General features: G+C 40.9%; 1 protein-coding gene across 1 annotated transcript in view; it reads left to right on the top strand.

The window, feature by feature from the left end:
* The window catches only part of CCSER1 (coiled-coil serine rich protein 1), a 1246501-nt gene that overhangs the window by 357982 nt on the left and 868111 nt on the right, over window positions 1-20408 (top strand). Inside the window, exon 4 of the mRNA XM_082244166.1 lies at window positions 18991-19081. Within this exon, the coding sequence (XP_082100292.1) occupies window positions 18991-19081 (91 nt within the window). The remainder of the gene's footprint in view (window positions 1-18990; window positions 19082-20408) is intronic.

Here is a 20408-nt window from a genome sequence, read left to right on the forward strand (position 1 = left end):
ATAGTCCTAGCATTGTATTTACATACATTTGTATTCCAGGTATTTGCAAAGCAAATCCTGGTGGAATTTGAAGGTGCGATGTTTTGACTGTGCAGATAAAACTAGAAATACTAGAAGCAACAGAGAGCAGAATGAACTAAAGGCAACCAGAGCTATGCCAGAACATTAAAGTCATTGAAGCTACTGCTGAGATTCTCCAAACTGTCTTGGCGCCTGACTGCAAGGATTCCAAGTCATTAAAATACATTTGCCTGTGTTTATTTGTCCTCAGCACAAATGTTTAGGAGTTTACTCCGAAGACTTTTTTTTAACTCATTCTAATAAACAAATGCCATTTACTCACCCTGGGAAAAAATGAGCTGTAGGTGTATTTACTGTACTGCTGTTTTTTGAAGATAAGGAAATATTTATTTGGAGAAAGTGTTTTATATCATATCATTTGATAAGGAGCGGGAACATTTTAAGCAAAAAAATTACTTCAAACATTGACAAATAACACAAAGTAAATAGGAGACCTTTATTGTACAATGACGCTTGTTACTTAGAAATCTTTTGGGCGTGCATACTTGGCAGTATATAATACTAATGATCCTACTGACAGTAATTATAGAGGGTGAGGCATCCTCCTGACCTAAAAAAATCAAGAGCATTGCAACTTATTGTGGTTGAAAAAGCAGAAGGTTTTTGTATAGAATGCATTAGGATAAAAAGCCTTCTGTGTGCAGCAGCCCCCTTCACCCCCCTAATATTTACCTGAGCCCCCTCTCTATCCAGCGATGTCCATTAGTGCTTCGGCCATCCGGGACTCTCCCTCCTGATTAGCTGAAATACAGCAGGACGCTATTGGCTACCGCTGCTGTCAATCAAACTCAGTTAGCCAATCAGGAGAGAGAGAGGGACAGGGCCAAACCACAACTCCATGTCTGATGGATACACGGAGTTGCAGCTCAGCTCGGATGCCACCATAGCAAGCTGCTTGCTGTGGGGGCACTCAACAGGAGGTGGGGGGCTCGTAACACCTAAGAGGGATCAGAGAAGAGGAGGATCCAGGCTGCCCTGTGCAAAACTATTACATAAGTATAACATGTTTGTTATTTTAATTTTAAAAAATTAGACTTTACAATCACTTTAATGGTGATGGTAACTCTCGATATTCCCAAGGTACGAGGTATGTACCCAATTCTTAACCAATCATCACAGATGATAATCAAAATGGAGTCATATGTGGTCCAATGTGGCCAGTTTTACTAGTAAAATTAAATAAGTTAAGTAAAAAGGAAGCTGAACTTGTCCTAAGGTAGTCTAAATATTTAACAACTAGAAGCACTTAAAGGGGAAGTATACCCAAAGCTTTTTATTGGCTATACTTCTCTGCGACTCACCCGACAGTGGCCCCCTTTTCAACAGACAGTGGGATGAAGCCCGCTGTCAGGTGAGTCATAGAGCTGGTCCAGGCTCTGAACAGATCCTGACCGTTTGGTCAGGATCCACCCAGATGCTTGGACCATTAGCTGGTGCTCCAGTGACCGCTGGAGGGGCAGAGCAGAGAGCCAGTGACTGACAGTCCTTTGGCTCTCTGTTCAGTGAAGACTGAGAACTGAGTGATCAGTGGTCTTTGCTTGCTGTTCTTAGTCTTAGCGGCAAAGGACAGATGCAGCATTGGATCGAGGTATATATATATATATTTTTTTTTTCTTTTAATAATAAATAACTTCTGTTTTAATTATAAAAACATGCCAAAGACTCAATTTACCATACCAACTTTCCTGTTGCCTTTGAATTTTTGAATACTGCTTTGACTGTAAGGCTTTCCCTATCAAGAGCATTAATTTAATACAAAACAGTTTTTTTGTCTTCATGCAGAAGAAAATTTTTTTCATCGGCAGAAATTGCCAGATATCAGGCATCTGTATAGATTTTTTGTGAATACAATACTTTGTTCAGTTTTACTCCATAGAACGTTGGAGGATGGTTTTAACCAGTATTTAGGCTGATCAAGTACAACGTAGAACTGCTGTGTATTTATTTAATTTATTTATTACAGGTACTTTTAGAGTGCCATCAATTTACACAGCAATTTGCATATGTATTGTACATTCACATCATTCCCTGCGCTCAAGGAGCTTACAATCTAAGGTCCCTAACTCACATTCATACATAAACCTACTAGTGCAAATTTAGACAGGAGCCAATTAACCCACCAGCATGTCTTTGGAGTGTGGGAGGAAAACCCACACAGATACAGGGAAAATATGTCAACACCAGGCAGGTAGTGCTGTGGTTGGGATTCAAACCAGTGACCTAATTCTGCTAGGCGGGAGTGCTAACCACTTAGCCACTGTTCTGCCCATGTAATAGTCTTTAATTCTCTTTAATTAGGTAAGAGTGGGAGCTTCTGGCTATGCCATTGCTCCATATGAATGTTTTCAGTAATAAATGAAGGGATCAGAAGTGAGTAGGTCAAATTGGTATTGGTAGAGTTTGAAACAGGTAGAGTATTTGAGGTAAGATTAAAGTGATTGTAAAGTCCCATTTTTTTTTTTAATTAAAAATGTTATATTTACCTCCTCTGTGCAGTTGGTTTTGCACAGGGCAGCCCAGATCCTCAGATTTCTCGGGTCCCTAACTGGAACCCTGGCCCCTCCCTCCTGTTGAGTGCCCCCACAGCCGAGCTGAGACACAGAGCTTCCATTCAGCCCCTCCCCCTCTCTCTCCTGATTGACTAACTGTGTTTTATTGACAGCAGTGGAAGCCAATGGCGCCGCTGCTGTGCCTCAGCCAATCAGGAGAGAGAGTCCCGGACGGCTGAGGCAATCATGGACATCGCTGGATAGAGAGGGGACTCAGGTAAGTATTAGGGGAGCTGAGGGGAGCTGCTGCACACAGAAGGCTTTTTATCCTAATGCATAGAATGCATTAAAATAAAAAAACCTTCTGACTTTACAACCCCTTTAACTAAAAGCCACTGGATGCCCTGAACAGGATTGCTGGAATTTAACTAGATGTGAAATTTCTTTAGTCAGCTTACCTGTAAAAAACCATAGTTTAGATCTGCTTGCATGCTAATGTTATAGGGGACCCCTGAATTCCTCCAAGTACAGGGAAAAGACTTTTGAAGACGTGATTTAGCACTGACGCTCACTCCTAAATCTAGTGTCAATGACTTTGAAAAGTTAGACTTATAGTAAAACTATTCACAAAAAAAAAGATTTCAATTTTGGTGGGCATTAGCCAGAGAGGTGGATTGATTTGTCAAGAACAGGATAACATCATCCGAAAACAGCTTATTGTGGAATATAAAGCCAGTAATTCCTGAATGTGAACAGATAGCTTCTGCTAAGGGCTCTATCAGCAGGTTAAAAATAGTAAGGGAAAGAGAGCACCCCTTACAGGTGCAATTGGTACTAGAGAAGGAACGAGATAGCATGCTAGAGGTATAAACTTGAGAAGATGGGCAAGAATACAGAGCTAAGATGAATGTCTAAATAGGGCCGCAAAAACCACATTTGTTAAGCACTTGATCCATACGCCCAGTGTATTCTATCAAATGCCTTCTCTGCATCAAGAGACTAATACGAATAGCCCTAAAGTTTGATGTGGTTGCGGGATCTTTCCCAGGCTTGAAAATAGTGACAATAAATGCTTTTAGCATTTCAGGTGGGAAATAGGCAGAAGACATAGCTTTAGTAAAGACATAATTTAGTGAAGGGGAAAGTAAATTTTGGAATATTTGTTAGTATTCTTTGGAAACCCGTCTGGACCAGGGGATTTACCAGTAGGTATGGAATCAATTATCATGTTTCAAAAATTGAAAACGGTTTATCTTGGTCTTCCAGTTGTACAGTGAAAAACCAGAGGCAAAATAAAAGAGAAGTATGGGTTCTTTAAAAAAAAAAAAAAATTCTCACATTGGTGGATGTAGCATCGGTCCAATGCTGCATCTGTCCCCTGCTGCTGCTTCTAAGACTGAGAACTGAGCGATCAAAGACCATTGATCACTCGGTTCTCAGTCTTCAGTGATCAGAGAGCCAGTGACTGTCAGTTACCAGCTCTCTGCCCTCTCTCTCCAGCACTCACTTGGGCACCGGGCTGTGTGGAAATTGGAGGGGATGGGAGCAGCTGGCTCAGTCTCGCAGGGCCTTGTGAGAGGCTGAGCCAGCTGCTGGTCAGGAATCTGGGTGTTGGGATCGATCTAGAGCCTAAAACAGCTGAGTGACGTCACTCCTGTGATCCATAGAAATAGGGTGAAAAAAGCTTTGCCCCTACTTCTCCTTTAATTGTTTTAAGAAATACAGCTATGTTAGCTTCAGACAGCTGAGGAGTTGCTGAATCATCCTTTAAATTGTATAGAAAACTATAACAGTGAGCAAAGTAGTATGCTATTTCTTTCAGATTAAATTTTTATATTTGTCTACTGGATGTAGAAGGTGGGAAATCTTTGTTCTAGCACTTTGAGTTTTCATCTTTTGAGCCAAAAATCTTCCAGCCCTGTTACCAGCTAAGTAATAAGTAAGTTTCAAACTTTTAGAATAAATGTCCAATTGCTCATTCAGGAGGGATCTTAAGTCATTTCTAAGTTTAAGCACAGTGAAAGTGGTTTGGAAAGAAGGAGTTGATTTGTTTAGAGTTCCTAAGGTACGGATCTCAGAAATAAAATGGTCCATATGTTGGATCCTATGTTTTTTAACCCCAGCACTGTTTCATTTCAATATGATACTTTGCATATATGCCTCATGGGCATTTCAGAGTATAAAATAAGTATTAACAATAAAGTATTCTTGTATGTGCTGCATGAGTAAAGAAGCAAATTGAGGCGTTTTTATCCTTAGAGGATTAGTGTACCATAAATACACAGTCATAGAAGCATTTTTGTCCACCGCAGGTGCAGAAATTGCAGCATGGTCAGACCGTGTTATTTAATGTAAGGTGGAAGCAAAGATTTTTTGTAATAGCCATTTGTCTGCTAAAAAAGAGACCAATTCTAGAATAAGAGTTATTCCTAGATAAGAAAAACGTAAAGCCCTTCTCATTTGTGTGTTGGTAATGGCATCTCCAGACATCAAGAATACCCTCTGTAATAAAGAGAGAATGTAATGTAGGTGGTGGTCTTTTAAGAGAGGCAGTTAAGTCCATCTGAGAATCACAATTCACAATGGTGTATGTATGGTTTGATCTCACAGATGAGAATAATATATCTACCCTCAGGGTCCAAAACGGGTTCTGTCCGTGTAAACAAAAACATGTTCTTCACAGCAACAAGTATATTCCCTCTTTGTTGATGTAGTTGCTAGGAAGATATAAGGGACATTTTTATGTGCACAGGATGGGGTTGCATTGGTCTGGAAATGAGTTTCCTGAATACACAGGATTTTAGATTGCAATTTCATTTTGCTGGCTGATTCAGGCCATTAACATTAAAAGAGGCATCTTTAAGTCCCATGTTATGTGTAGAAGGTAAGATATGACTGAGAACAAACTCATAGTAAACCACAAATAAGTGCAAGCAGCTGGAAAGTGTAACCCTTCCCCGATGCATGTAGATGTAAGAGTTTGCCCTGCAGAAAGGAATCTAACTGGGAAAACAAAAATATTAACAGAAAAACAGAAGAGAAAACAGTAAGTCTGTAAAAAGAAAAGAAGAAAAGATTCTGATGGGATTTTGAACACTGAGTGATCTGTACATAAGATCTATGGGAAAAACTTGAGTGGAGACTAGGTCCAGCACCCCGGAGTTAACACGCTAGATGTTGAAAAAAACAAAGAAAAAACCCCCAGAGATAACAGTATCTCTTCAGAAAGATTTTTTAACCTTCTTTTCGTGGGTAACCAGTTGCAATTTAGGTGATAAGGATAGCTGAGGTGAAAAGTAGTGTGAGATTGTGACTCCTCTGGAATTATTTAAAATTCCTGTGGGAGAGCTAGGCCTTCTCAACATTGGTAACAAGAGATGTAGATCCAATCCTAGAAATGATATGTTTAGTAAGGTAATCCCAGCAATAAAGGATGGTTTTTAAAGTCTTAGTTATTGGTAAGAAGTTCTTATGCAACTGTAAAGTATACCGAGAGAGATAACAAAAAAGTTGCAAGGCTGCATATTTATCTGTGAGTTGGTCAGATTCCCTAAAAAAGCATCTAACAGTTTTTCCTTTACCTGGAAAAAATAATACGTAAAAGAATATCTTGTGGCACATTTTCAGGCAGATGAGGTGGTTTAGTAAGACAGAGTATCCTATTGGTCACCAGTTCTGCATCCGAGATAGTGGGTAGCACAGTATAGATGGGGAGCAATTCTGATGGAAATAACACATATTCTAGCAGAAAAGAAAAAAATGGTGCAGTTCGCAGAAGGTGTAATTAATAAATTAAGAGTCGGTTCACACTAAGGCGACACGACTCCTTACTACTTCGGGGGCGACTTGTTCATTACCATGCACCACGACTTCGGAGCGACTTGCAGGGACTTCACATAATGGAAGTCTATGCAAGTCGCTCCGAGGTCGCCCCGAAGTAGTACAGGACCCTTTTTCTAAGTCGGAGCGACTTGTGTCGCTCCTATTAGAACGGGTCCTGTAGCGGTCAATGGACCACGAGGGAGCGCGACTTGTCAGGCTGACAAGTCGCCTGACAAGTCGCGTCAGTGTGGACCGGCTCTAAGAGTTTTAAGATGCAGTTGTTATTAAGATGCATTTGCTTCTCCTGCAAAAACAACCACTTCAAAGTAAAACTTTCATTTTTCATTTTGGATATAGTGGGGATACGCTAGATCTTCATTTAGGTATTTATTGATGTACATTCTGCCAAAAAAATCACTGGAGATTGTACTGCACAGTGATAAAACAGGAAAATCAGCCCACAGAAATGTCCTGGTGGTTACTGAAAAGGAACATAAGAGAAAATCTCTCCAACAGGAACACAGCAAATTAAATTCAGCAGGGGGACTAACTCTTCCTTACACTAGAAAAAGAAAAAAATGTTGAAATAACTTGCTGAAAAAGACACTAAATTCTGTTTTAAAACATAAAAATTTGTTTCAAGTATGTATTCTTAACAGCTATTGCTCTCAGCTGCCTCCAAATCTTCAAATTCCTTGATTTTGTTGCTGAGATCCAGCTTGCTGTTGGAGAGTGGCTACATTAGTATGTTCCCATTATATGTAAGCATGTAGCCACCCTCTCTTGCTCGCTCCTAAGATGAACTATGGATTATGGAATTATGGAATTTGTAGTGTCCATAGAGCAGTGCATATGACCACAAACAATGTGCATAACTCCTTCCAAACATGAGGGAGAAAAGAAAAGGTTCAGGAGCAAGGTAAGACATAATTTCATGAACAAGGAATTACAGGGCCATCAAGTAGTGGATGTGTATGTATTATATTTGAAGAATAAGGATATTGTTTAGTGTCACTTAAATTTTTTTTTTTTTTTAGGGACTTTATAGCACCAAAAATATTTGTTATGTGTAACAATGTGCATTCTATTACCTGCCACTGGTGGCTTTGCTACTGGAAAAAGTTGCACTGCTCACACACCCCCTTCTGGTCCATGTGCCACTCATATTGCTTGTACTACTTCTCTCACACAATGCATCATATTCTGTGAATGGAAGGGGGACAGTTGAATAGCAGGATCTATGCCACCTATTTACAGAACTTGAAGTAAAAGTGTTGTATGTGTTTGTGTGTACAAGGTAGAAGGTTTTTTTTTTTTTTTTTTTTTTTTTTTTTTTACCTTAATGCTTTCTCTGCATTGGGATAAAAAAAAAAAAAAAAATGTTGGTGTGCAGCTCCCCATTCAACACCCCATTATACTTACCTGAGGCCGATCTCGATCCAGCGCTGTGCTTGAGAGCAGCAGCTCTCTCTGCTCTCTCTCCTCACACGGTAGATTGATAGCAGTGGCAACCAATCAAATCCTGTGACAAGGGAGCGGGGGGGCAGGGCTGAACCACATTGTCTGTGTCTATAGACCACAGGTGTGCCCCAATAGGATGCAGCTTATAGGGACACACCAAGAAGAGGAAGAACCAAGAGCACCAGTGGGGTACCAGAGAAGAGGAAGACATGGTTTTGCACATCCACATCATTGGTATAGCATGTTTGTTAGTAGGAAAAAAAAAATTAGGTTTACAATCACTTTAAGGGGGGGGTGTAGAGGTAAGAAGAGAGTTGGGGTGCAGAGGTATAAAGGCGAGCAAGGGGGACTGGAGTGTAAATGTGAGCAGAGAGGGGGGGTGCAGAGGTAAGCAGAGAAGTAGAGTTTGGGATGCAAAGAGGAGCAGGAGGGTGTAGAGATAAGAAGAGTGTCAGGAGCGTCTAGCACTCCTGCTCCTTGTTCCAGTATCCTAGGTTTGGCTGTGGCATTCTCCTTGTCTGTCTGTCCACCTGCAAGGTGATTAGTGGGTGGAGTCCAAATCTGATTTAAGGAAGCCAAGCCAGCAGTGTCATGCTTGTAAAATTTTGCCAAAGCTCCCCAACCAGGCTCCTTAAAAAAAATTATAAAAATAAAAAATAAAATTGTAAAAAAAAAAAATAGAAGGGGAAAAATGTAAAAAAAAAAAAAATAACAAAAACAAAAACAACTACTGAGACCAGTGTCTAAACTATCAGGGTCCCAGTGGTCACACTTGTGACTGAGCCCTGGCATTCTGCCACTGGGCTCAGAGTGAAGGGCTTCGGAGAAAAGGGTCACAGGAGGCCTACATGGTTCCTTGCACCGTGGCCCTGAAGGTTCTAGTTATGCCTCCACTGAGGGTATATGCGGATTTCACAATTTGTAAAAAATAAATGATTTGCTCATGTCTATCAATGGATTTATCTTCCCACTGGCCACCAAAGGTATTTTTCTGACCACTGGCCACCATTATAGGGTTTTCTGTTTCTCCCAGCAAGCACTGATACCAGCAGCATTGTTTTTTGTTTTCCTGGGCCTTTTTGTTTTATCCCATTGACCATTATTGCTGAAGGGTTCTTCTCTCCACTGACCAGAAATGTAATTGAATACTTTTGAGCTCTGTGCTCTGTGTACTGTGATGTACTTTCCATTGCTCTGACCACTACACTCTATATACGTTTAGAACATTACATAGACCTGACCTTTTATATTTTTCTAACACTTTTTGTTTACAAGTTTTAATCAGTAGATTGCTAGAAAATTACTTAGAACTCCCAAACTTTATATATATTTTTTTTAGCAGAGACCCTAGAGAATAAAATGGCAGCAAGTTTTTATGTCACACAGTTTTTGCGCAGCAGTTGTTTTAAACAAAATTTTTTGGCGAAAATACACAAAATTAAAAAAAAAAAAAAAAAAAAAAACATAATATATACCGCAATTTTTTGTATAATATGAAAGATGATGTTATGCCCAGTAAATAATATGTTTTAATTAAAAGATATCCCCATATGACTGGGTTCCACAGAGACACTACTGACATGATGTTTGCTCTCTTTTTGGCTGTCCTCCTGAGTCTTCCCAAACAATGAACTTGGCCTCGAACTAGAGTGCATATGCGTGTGATTCTTTGGCTTTGGTAGACATCAGGTTATTATCACCTCTGGGTTAGGAAGAGATATGAATTTCTCTATGTTCTCTGTGTAATATAATAGCACAAACTAAAAGAAAAATAAAATCTCCATTTGTGTCTTGCTAAATAGCTGCATTACCCTTTGCAGTGTGCTTTCCCAAGTAAAATGAATTAGCATACACTTAGGGATCTATTTCCAGTATACAGGAAAATGTAACCATGTTATTAGGCAAATTCCATCCTCTGCAGCAAAATTCTCCTTTTACAATCTTATTATAAAGGTCTGCTAAACTGAAAATAGATTTCGGGTTTAAATTTAAGCACTGTTTATAGAAATAATACAAGTTAATACCTAGACATCTTTTTAGTTGGCAAAGAAAATATTCCAGCTTTATTAATATCATATTTTCTTATTAATTAAAGAGCATGACTTTGGCTTCTGTGCAAAACATAAAATAGTGATAAAATTATTAGAGCTATGTTCATTAAGTTTATTTATTTTTTTATTTTAGAATTTTTAATCAACTCTTAGTAGATGACCACAATTTTGCTAGGAGGTCAGACTCTTTTCTGAAGTAGCAGAAGTATACATTTTTTTTTATCTTGAGCTTTGTGCTTCAGTGCATGACTCAGCCAGCTCTCTTTTGGTGTGCAATAAAAAGCTAAATCAATACTTACCATATTTGAGATGAGTTAGCGATATTGATAGTGTTATTATTATGTCTTGTAATTACTATCTGTTGCTTTGTTCTCACATGATAAAATGCCTAGGGTATATATTAGCAGTAAACTTGTTCTCCTCATTGTTATATAACAGTGTTCATTGTAGAAAGCTGGTTTACCATTTTCCTCCTAATCCGTTCCAGTTCAGCAGTATATACAGTGATTTGCTTACAAATAAAACTTTTTTTTAGCAGTTCAGCAAAACATTTATTAGAATTTGTTCAACAATGCTACTTCTGAAAGTAGCTTAAATGGCTACATTATTCAACATAATTCTAACAAACTAGCTTGCCCTTATCTGCTTCTGCATTAAGGTTTGGCATAGGTGGTTTATTTTCTTTCCTTTAGCCGGTGGGCTGAAAAAAAAAAAAAATCAACAGATTCCCTAATCAAAACAAGCAGGGTAGATGGAGGAATTGCCCCACTGGGACATTGAATTCTGACAGAGGGGCTTTCTGCTGTCAGGATTCACTGATCAGCAGCTGCAGCCAGTTGGCTTACCTCTAACTAGCTGCAACCCATACTAGCACATTATGACAGACTTACCTCACAATTAAGCTCTCCAGCGGTCTTCCCTTGAGGTTTTCAGGCTCCAGCCGTTTGAATGGCCGGGCTGTGATATTGTCACTCCCGTGCATGCACACAGGTATCGCCATGGTGGCACCGTGCTCTCTGCATCCATGGCATATTCAGTGTTCTGTGGATGCAGAGAAGACTGCCTATGCGCTAATTATGTCCCTGGATTATGTCAATGCCAGTATTTACTTAACGCCAGAAGTTCAAGCTGTTTCAAATGCACCTACAAGACTTTTAATTGTCTTACCTGTAGAGTACTGTCAACTTTTTTACTTCATTACCGCTTTCCCTGTCCCTGACCCTTGTCTGTGAAAGGACAAAGAAGCAGATGACTGTTGTAAGCAGGTTAAATCAATCTGTAGGTAATGTCTCAGCTGGTAAGGTTGAGGTTAATGCTCTGCATGGTCCTTTAGTCTTTTTGTGAGTTCCTGTCTGGGTCCGGCCCACTTTCCTTGTGTGATATAAACATGGGACATAGGCCTGGTTCACAGTTGGTCCTGTAGGAGAGAACCCACAAGAGAATGAAACCAAGGAGTTCCAGTGCAGCTTTGGGTTGTGAGACCCATAAGGGATGGAGACGGACAAAATGACAGGTAGGAGTAGGAGAATGCCAAATGTCTGTCAGGCTGCCAGGGAACCAAACGACACAGGGATGCAGGTAAAATAAAGCAGGTTATTGGAGCAAACAAAAGCAAACGCACAGCAAGACTGAGGAAGTGGGAGCAGGAACAAGTCCAGAAGCGGGTAGTCACCTAAGCTGGGGTCGAGTACAGAAGCGGGTCGTCTACCGATGCGGGGTCGTCTGTCGATGCGGGTCATCTGCCAATGCGGGGTTGAGAGCCAGGAGAGTTGTCAGCCAAGCCAGGTCATACATGGAGGAACAGAAGACTGCTAGCAGAGATACACCTTGGAGCACAAAAGCCAGGGCAAGGAGTGCAACCCATCAGGTGATAGATATAGTCAGGTGTGCAGCATCATCACTGTGTGACGCCCAGGCAGCAGGCAAGTGATGATGCAATCAGAGTTTATAAGAGGCAGCAGTCTTCACATGGCTGCCAACAGGAGGGCAAGATAACACCTTGACACTACCCTCCCCTCAACAGCCCCTCCTCCGCGGATCAAAAAACGGTTTCTGAGGAAAGTGAGCATGGAAAGTGCAGAGAAGGGCGGGAGCATGAACATCAGTGGAGGGAACCCAGGAGCGCTCCTCAGGACCATAACCCTTCCAGTGCACCAAGTATTGAACCTGACCTTGGAACAGACAAGAATCCAAGATGCTACTAACCTCATACTCCTCATGATTGCCCACCGGAATAGGATGAGGGTGAGGAAGTGAAGAAGTATAGCGATTGCAAACCAGTGGCTTCAAAAGTGAAACATGAAAGACATTAGAGATATGCATGCCAGGGGGAAGACCAAGGGTACAGGCCACCGGGTTCACCTTACAGTGGTCTATGAAGGGAGTCATTATGGAAGACGGGTTGATGACAGAGTTCCTGGCAAACTCCACCCAGGGTAGCAGATCAACCCAATTGTCCTGATGGTCAGAGATATAGCAGTGGAGAAATTGCTCCAGAGTTTGGTTTGTATGCTCAGCGGCGCCATTGGATTGCGGATGGAAGGCCGAGCAGAAGGAGGGTTGAATACCCAACTGGGAGAAAAAGGCGTGTCAGAACCTAGAGACAAACTGGCTCCCACAGTCCGAGACAATCTCTTTCCATGGGAAACGGGATGAGGAAATTCCACCTAAGATCTGCCCCAGACAGGACCTTAGGTGCGAGCATTTCCTGGATGGGTCGGACAAGATTTCAGGAAATGCCCACCAAGACCGCAATACAGGCACCGGACCTCCCTCCTCCTAAAGGCCCTATCAGCCTTGGAAAGGCGAGTGAACCCCAGCTGCATCAATTCACAGCCAGACGCACCATCCCCAGGAGGCGTGGGAGGTGAGGGAGGAATGGGTGGGAAAGAAAACGTAGGATCCAATCTTGTAGGAGGCCTCCACAGGTGCTCCTTAAATGATGGTCTCTTCCTGAGCCTGGTATTGATCAAAATCCAGAAGGAAATGAGAGCCTTGAGCACGTCAGGGAGATCCTTGGCCGCTATCTCTGCAATCAACAATACCTTGCCTGTTGGACTGTGAAATGTCTATTTTGCGCTTTTGCCAAGTAAAGTATTGAAGCATTGCCCTTGCCTGGTTGGAAGTTACTAAAGAGGTGTATCGCAAGTAACACACATGCAGTTAAAAGAGGGTCTTAACACATTGGGATAAGAAGACATCAGCGTAGAGTGGAGCAATGTGAAGACATAAGTAATTGTCAGGAGTAACGTAAGTGTAACAAGCAGCCTGTCAATAGTGTGTCCCTGTTATAGATGGCATGGCCTCTAGCAGTGAGGGAGTTGATTGCACTGCAGAGGTTTCCAATACTGTACAGAGATTTGGAAGTTCGAGAGTTAAGTGCACTGTGAAGCCCATGCAGGGTGCACAGTGGGGCCCACTCCTTTACTGGGGATTGTAGTAAAAAATGTTAGATAAGTTGAATGTGGTCATTGGCTCAGCATGTCCCTCCAAAATGCAAGTTACTGCAAAGAAGTACATTGTCTCAAGGAACCAAGAGTTAACCGGAGAACAGTTGCAGTGCAGTGTGCATGGTGTTTGTATAGGTCCAGCTTAAGGTTGAGTATTCCTCCATGGCAGCCTCAGCCTTGCTTAAGGCATTGGTGAAGATAGAACAAAGCAAAGTTACCCCATGTGTATGTGTGTGAAGTGACCCTGTATGCATGTATGTATGTGTGCAAAGTGCCTAATGTAGCCCTGAAGAACCCACATGGGGTAGGCTTTCTATGTGATCCAGCACCTGGCACACAACGAGTGGGGGAAAATGGGAAAACATGGAGGACGTTACAAACCACCCATCTACCCCTGTCGACCCAGGCCAAAATGCCTAAAGGTTACTTATTCCTTTCCCAGTCTACTATATTGGAAATTTTAAAAAGCCAAAACAAAATCAAATGTTTTTTTTTTTTTTCAGTGTAAGTGCAGTCTCCAACTAACCTGTTAGCTTAGAGAAAAGAGGCGGAAGGCAAGAGAGGAATGGCGGGGGTGAGGGTGTTGGTCTTACCATCCTAGGGTATGGTCCTGTGTTTTTCTTTTGATGCATATAGTTTAGGGAGACACAACTCTAGTCGCTGCATGAAAGGTTGACTCCAAAAGACACTGCCAAAGAAAGGAGCCAGCCTGCAAAGGATAACCTGGTGAGTGATTATGGCACCAACTTAAACTAAAACTAAAGTGACTAAAGGATAAAAAAATTTGAACTAAAGTAAGTAAAAGATAAAAAAAAGCTGAATATTCAGTAAGTGATTAATTCAGCTGCAAAGTTTACCTAAAAACTGAGGGTTTAAAATCACTTTAATGATTTTTAATGAACATACACTTGCACGATTTGGTGTTTTTTTTTTTTAATCTGTTCAGTTTTAATATTGGATGTATAAATATGATCTTGAAGTAATCCTTAAACTATACATACTAGGCATTTCATCTGTGTACTGCAAACTTGTAAACTTTCCAATTCTTTTAATGAACGAGAAAAATGTCTTCAAGTTTTCCTGCCTTGCTAGCAACTATAGTTGTATATTTTCTTTTCACACTTGCCTGTGATGCATACTCAAATGGGAATTATGGTCACTTGTAATCCATTTCAGTAGCCTGATGTTAATTGGCCTATTTTTGTGATTTGAGAGTTCATCTATTTTAAACATCTTCAGGTTTGCAATTTTCTTTAATATGGCCAAGAAAATTTCAGTACAGGAATTCACGGTAAAACTTCAAATCTGCATCTTCATAAGGTCTGCCTATTCCAAATGTCTGTGAGCTAAAATCAATTTACTATCCCCATTATGATTCTATGTCTAAAGCTTTGTTTCTTTTCAGTATTTATATATAATTGTATCTCTTGTGTGAAAATTCTAGCAATTGTATAAATTATTTAGTTATTCAGTGTAGCATCTTGTTTCATTTCACCATGGACAAAGAAATAGATGCAACATGGTATTTTTCTTCCATGTAATGATAACGCATTGCTCTTTTTTAGTCTTCAAGCTTTTTACAAGGGAATGTTTATTGTTTCTTTTTATTTGCTGAGGGAGAATAACTGCTACAGATCTGCAATTAAAGTACCTTGGAAGAAAAATGTTACGGTTTAGGCAGTTCTAGGGGACGTCCATTTTAATAGTTTTGAATCTAGAAATGGTACTAATACAGCCATGCACAATACTTTTAAACATTGACTCTGATTTACAAAGGAAAAGAACATGTTTACTCTGCAAGGGAGTCTACACTTAGCATAGTGAGTGTGGGAAAGCTGTGTCCCATCATGTAAGAACATAAATCCTGTTTTTCATATATTCCAAGCAGGTTATTTGGTTTCCTTTGCACAGTGAATATTGACCATATTCATTGAGCCAAGTGAACATCCCCTTACAAAGTGAACATGCTCAAATGCTTTAGTAAATCATGATCAGTGCGTCAATATTCAACGAGTCTTACCTCTGATTTTTCCTACATAAGGATTCTTGAAAAATCAGCCAAGGAATCATTGGAGATTACAAATAGAGCAGTGTGCCCAGGTTGACCATCTGGCTTCTCTAGTATTTTCCAGATAAGGTTAGTGTGCCTTAGAAGACTTTTAGCCTATTGTGAGTGCATCTTTGCCTCTCAGTCCCCGTTCACACTGGGGCGACCTGTCAGGCGACCTGGTCGCCTGACAGGTCGCCATAGAGAAGCTATGGACCCGTTCTAATAGGAGCGACACAAGTCGCTCCGACTTAGAAAAAGGGTCCGGAGCTTCTTTGGGGCGACCCGGAGTGACCTGCATAGACTTCAATGTTATGAAGTCCGTGCCGGCTGCTCCGAGGTCGCGGTGCGAGCAGCGCGCCGCGACCTATGAGGTCGCCCCGGCAAGTCGGATCGCCCCAGTGTGAACGGGGCCTCACAGTCTATCAACCTTGTGTATATCTGAAACTCAAAAACAAAAATGTAACATTATAGCAGACTGCGAGTCCCTAGATTAGGTAGCTACAATAGTTTTATTTTTTTATTCAAGCTAAGGGCCCTTTCACACAAGCATTCTGATCAGGTATGTCTGTCAGTTTTTCAATTGTAAGCTCAATACAGCTATATGGACTGGCAAATGTAAATGGACAATTTTCACCTCTCTACCTCCAAGTCTGTCCAGGTCCTGAATTAAAATGGAAAAGGACTGAATCCTTTTCAATTTTCTGAACCTAAAGTGAAGGATCAGAGGTAGCCTGATATAAACAGACACAGGAGTCAGTTTACATCTGGCCACCAATAGAGCTAGCACAGGTCCGCTTGTGTCCACCAGCGACATCAGTCCTATTCAGCTCTGATTCCACAGGGGATCTGCTCATGGATCCCCTGATCAGAGTGGACCAAGCACCATATGAAAGGAGTCTAAGAATATGCACTGAAAACATTTGTTGATCTTGCCAGAAATGTGGTGTTTGGTTCCCCTAGTATAAGCTAAAAAAGATGGCCTAAACATTTTTTTCCCCCTTTTTTGGGGGAATTTAGATACACTTCAATGAGATAATAATATTTGCTTGATGGCTTTTTAATGTACAGCCAATTTTGGCTTGCTTGTTTTATAGGATACGTGTAATTTTCAGTCCTACTTCAGCGCTAAATGTAGCTGGTGAGAACAAAACCCAAAATATTGGTTTAAAGGATAAGCTCACCTTTGGGAGCATGTTACACCCACATTTAGGGTATATTGTGTAACATGCTCCAGCAGTCCACCCCCCCCCCCACCCCGCACCAGCTGTTATAGAGTTCTGTGAATGAATGAACTACAACTCCCATCTGCCATTGCGGTAGATGGATTGTAGTTCTCAATGAACTTCAATGGAGCTAGTGAGTTCTCTCATGGTTCGTTGATCTTTCTGCTCTTCAGTAATGGTCTGCAGAAGGTATATATAGTCAGACAGCTATACTGAGAGTTTACAGGAACCTGGCATTGCATTTGGGATCTTCTGATCATGGGTGCAATGCTTTCCAGGCTCCTGTAGGAAAAAATGATAAATGCACATTATTTTTTCTACAGAAATATGTGCATGAATTATTTTTACCCAAAATATGAACTTTAACTAAGGTAAGCTAAGTTCTTGGTGGGAAGATGGAGGTGAAGAACATGGGAAATACATGGCTTTGTAACAAGAGAAAGAATGTAACAATTCTAGAGGGAGTTATCAAATAAATGTACCCATTGCTTTTACCTAGACAAATAGAGGAAGCCGCACTTGTCAGCTTGAAGTGAATGCAATCAATCAATCTTCATCAGGCCTGCCCTTTTAGCACACTCGGTGACAGGTGCCCAGTCATGTTGCTTGCCTAAACAAAGCAGCTGTAGTTGAAAATAACAATAGTGAAATATTCACTCCACTGTATTCATAGGGTTTTAGTTACTATTTTAACTATTATTTTGCTGTTTTTTATTTTATTTATTTATTTTTTTTATTTTTTAACATTGATTATTATAACTAATAATCTCTAAAGGGTTAGCTCACCTAAAAAGCAAAAATGAAAATTAAAACACTATACAGTCACACAACATGTTAGCGACACCTTATGCTGAACAGATCCTATACCCATACCTCTTCTGCGGTAACGTGTGGGCCATATTTGCAATAATAGAAAACGGCTGGAAAAATTGCCACTGTTTTACCTTTTAGATTGCTTCAGTTGAGCAGTTGGTAGGATGAGCACCCTCTAGGTGCTCCCATTCTTTTCCCATGGGCTGTGCATGCACAGTGCACTTCCCCCCCTTGTAAGCTCAGATGAGCTCAGCAGCTGTGACAGGCGAGAGAGAGGGAGCACCCTGGGTATTGTTAGTCTCAGGAAAAGGACTGTGCTCCCTTCTATAGTGCTAGAGGATGCTTGCCCTAATGGCTGCTCCATCATAGTAGTAAAAGAGGATGGAGCCATGTAAAGCAGCTACAGTATGTTGCAGGAGGAGAGGAATGGTTGTAAGATCTGAGCAACATAGGGTATGGTTGAGTGTGACTGCATAGTGTTTTTTTTTTTTAATATAAAGGTAAACTAACCCTTTAACAGATTTGATTGGCTAAGGTCTTAAAGCCCACTTCCTTCTTCATCACAAGCAACACCTTCAGTCTACCCCCAGTATCCCCAAAGCTGTTTTTATAATTCGCTGTATACATATCTTTTTGGCAGGTATATTTGGTTTGGTCACATGGTGGGTCCTGACTACTGCAGAGAACAACAATTCTCTGCAGCAATCTCCTATGAGCCCAGGGGGTTTATTCAAACACCCAAGGGGCATGTCCTTGATGTATTGGCCTTGGATAAAGATGGAATTTTTGCATATAAATATTTCATAATTGCATATCAACCAACACGAAGACCAGTTGTTATCTTTTAATGACATGGTTTCTCTACAGATATCCTAATAAATATTACTATCTCCAGAAGAAGTGAACGTTGCTTCACAAAATGCGTCTAGTGTTAGGATAGCAACTGATTTTTCTATATGCCTATGTATTATGATACACCTACTCATCATTTTTTTATATACTTCATGTAATTTTTATATGATTTTAATTATGTATTTGAAAAAAAAAAACAGACTTTTTAAGAATGCTGTGAGTTGTTGTTTTTGGGTGCAATTCCTTTAATAAAGTCCCATGGACAATTTTTATGTTTGAGTGTTCCCATATATCAGGGACTGAACTGCACCATCATCCATAGCCTTGTGTATTGTGTACAGTTTTTATCTTTAGCTGTTAAAAATAATCTGTTGTTTGCAAATGATAATTCATGATTTACATTTCTGTTGTGGGAGTTTAAATTGCAGTTGCACAGCCTTGGGGGGAAACTATGATTAGGTTGTAAATAAGACCACAAAACAGTACAAGTTCCTTGGACAGATATGGCATGGTGCTGTTATTTCAGTCCAATGCAAACATATTCCAGTGTGTTGCATTTCTGCACAGAAAGAAATTTCCTTTATCACTTTCATGGGACCCTGGTGGCAGTGATAATGTAAAATCTGACTATTCCTAAAATGTGTGAGGACAACCTGGGTTTCTTTGGATGTTTTAGCATCTTCTTGTCTCTCTCTCTAGGATGTGTTAAACAATTTGGGGTCCTGTGAATTGGATGAAGATGATCTTATGCTTGACCTGGAGTTTACAGAAGAACATCAGCTTCGAAAAGGTAAGCGGAATAGAATAATGTGTTTGTTAGCCATACAGTGCTATGGAACACATTGTACAATTCTATCAGTGACTATAATATGGTTTTACTATGTCTGCAAGGATTCATGATTAATGCTTATTTAGCTGGCAATAAAGGAAACCTAAAATAATGACAATTGTAATTTCCATATTTTTATACTTATTCCGTTGTGTCTTGTCTGATGTTAAAGTGACCCTGTCACCACAGTTCTAAGAAATAGGGCTTACCTTTCCAGCAAACAAAGCCGCTCCTACAAGTATTCAAAACTTCCAGACGGGTTGAATAAATTCTTGCATTCGGTGGTTCCTCCCACTAATTTGTATGTCCTGCAATGGTGTACAGCAAAGCCACTTTAACAACAAATATGAGGGTGAATTAAAGAAGTTATTTTACACACTTTTAAAATGAACTTATGCAAGGCCAAGCATCAATTTCTGTTTTGCGTCATCCATCTAAGCTACATATACTTTCCTTCTCATCCCTCCTCTTCTCTACAGTTCAGTTTGGGCACCAGGAGAGAAAAGAGAAAGCCCTGTGTAAGTCATAACATGGAGCTTACACAACTTGGAGCCTGCAAGTGACAGCACTGTGTGCCTTAGCAGCCAGTCATCAAGCACCAGCTCTGGCCCATAGGATGAAGGGACAGTGGGGGGATTTACTTAAACTTAAGGCCCCTTTCACACCTGTCCGCTCCGTCAGCGGACTCCAGTTTTCCTCAGCGGGGATCGATCTGCCGATCCCCGCTGAGCAGGCAGATGACAACTCCGTCTCCGCTCTGTGTGCGGTGACGGAGGTGTCAGATCCCTGCTGTCCTCTATGGGGGAATCGGATGAGAACGGACCGCTTGTCCATTCTCATCCGATCCGCCAGGTGGATGGAAAATAGGGTTTCCATCCGTCCGGATTTGACGGACAGGATCAGGTCGGATGTCAGCGGACATGTCTCCGCTGACATCCGCTGCCCCATAGAGATGCATGGTCCACATGTGTGAAAGGGGCCTAAGTGTGCAAAAACTGGAGTAGTTTTGCATAGAGACCAATAAGCTTCCAGGTTTTATTGTCAAAGCTTAACTGAACAAGCTGAAGTTAGAAGCTGATTGGCTACCATGCACAGCTGCACCAGATTCGGAGTATTCCAATTTTAGTAAATCCCCCCGGTGAGTCACAGGCTCCCCATACCTGGAAGTACCATTTGTTTGCCACTGTTTGATGGCAGGAAAAGAAAAATGTGTATAAACTGTTACAGAGTCCAGCATTAAGGTAAACCATATTGTTTTGCTCTGTATGGGCAAAACCTTTCTTGTTAG

The sequence above is a fragment of the Pelophylax lessonae genome, assembly GCF_965119305.1.
Source record: "Pelophylax lessonae genome assembly, chromosome: 1".
Taxonomy (NCBI): domain Eukaryota; kingdom Metazoa; phylum Chordata; class Amphibia; order Anura; family Ranidae; genus Pelophylax; species Pelophylax lessonae.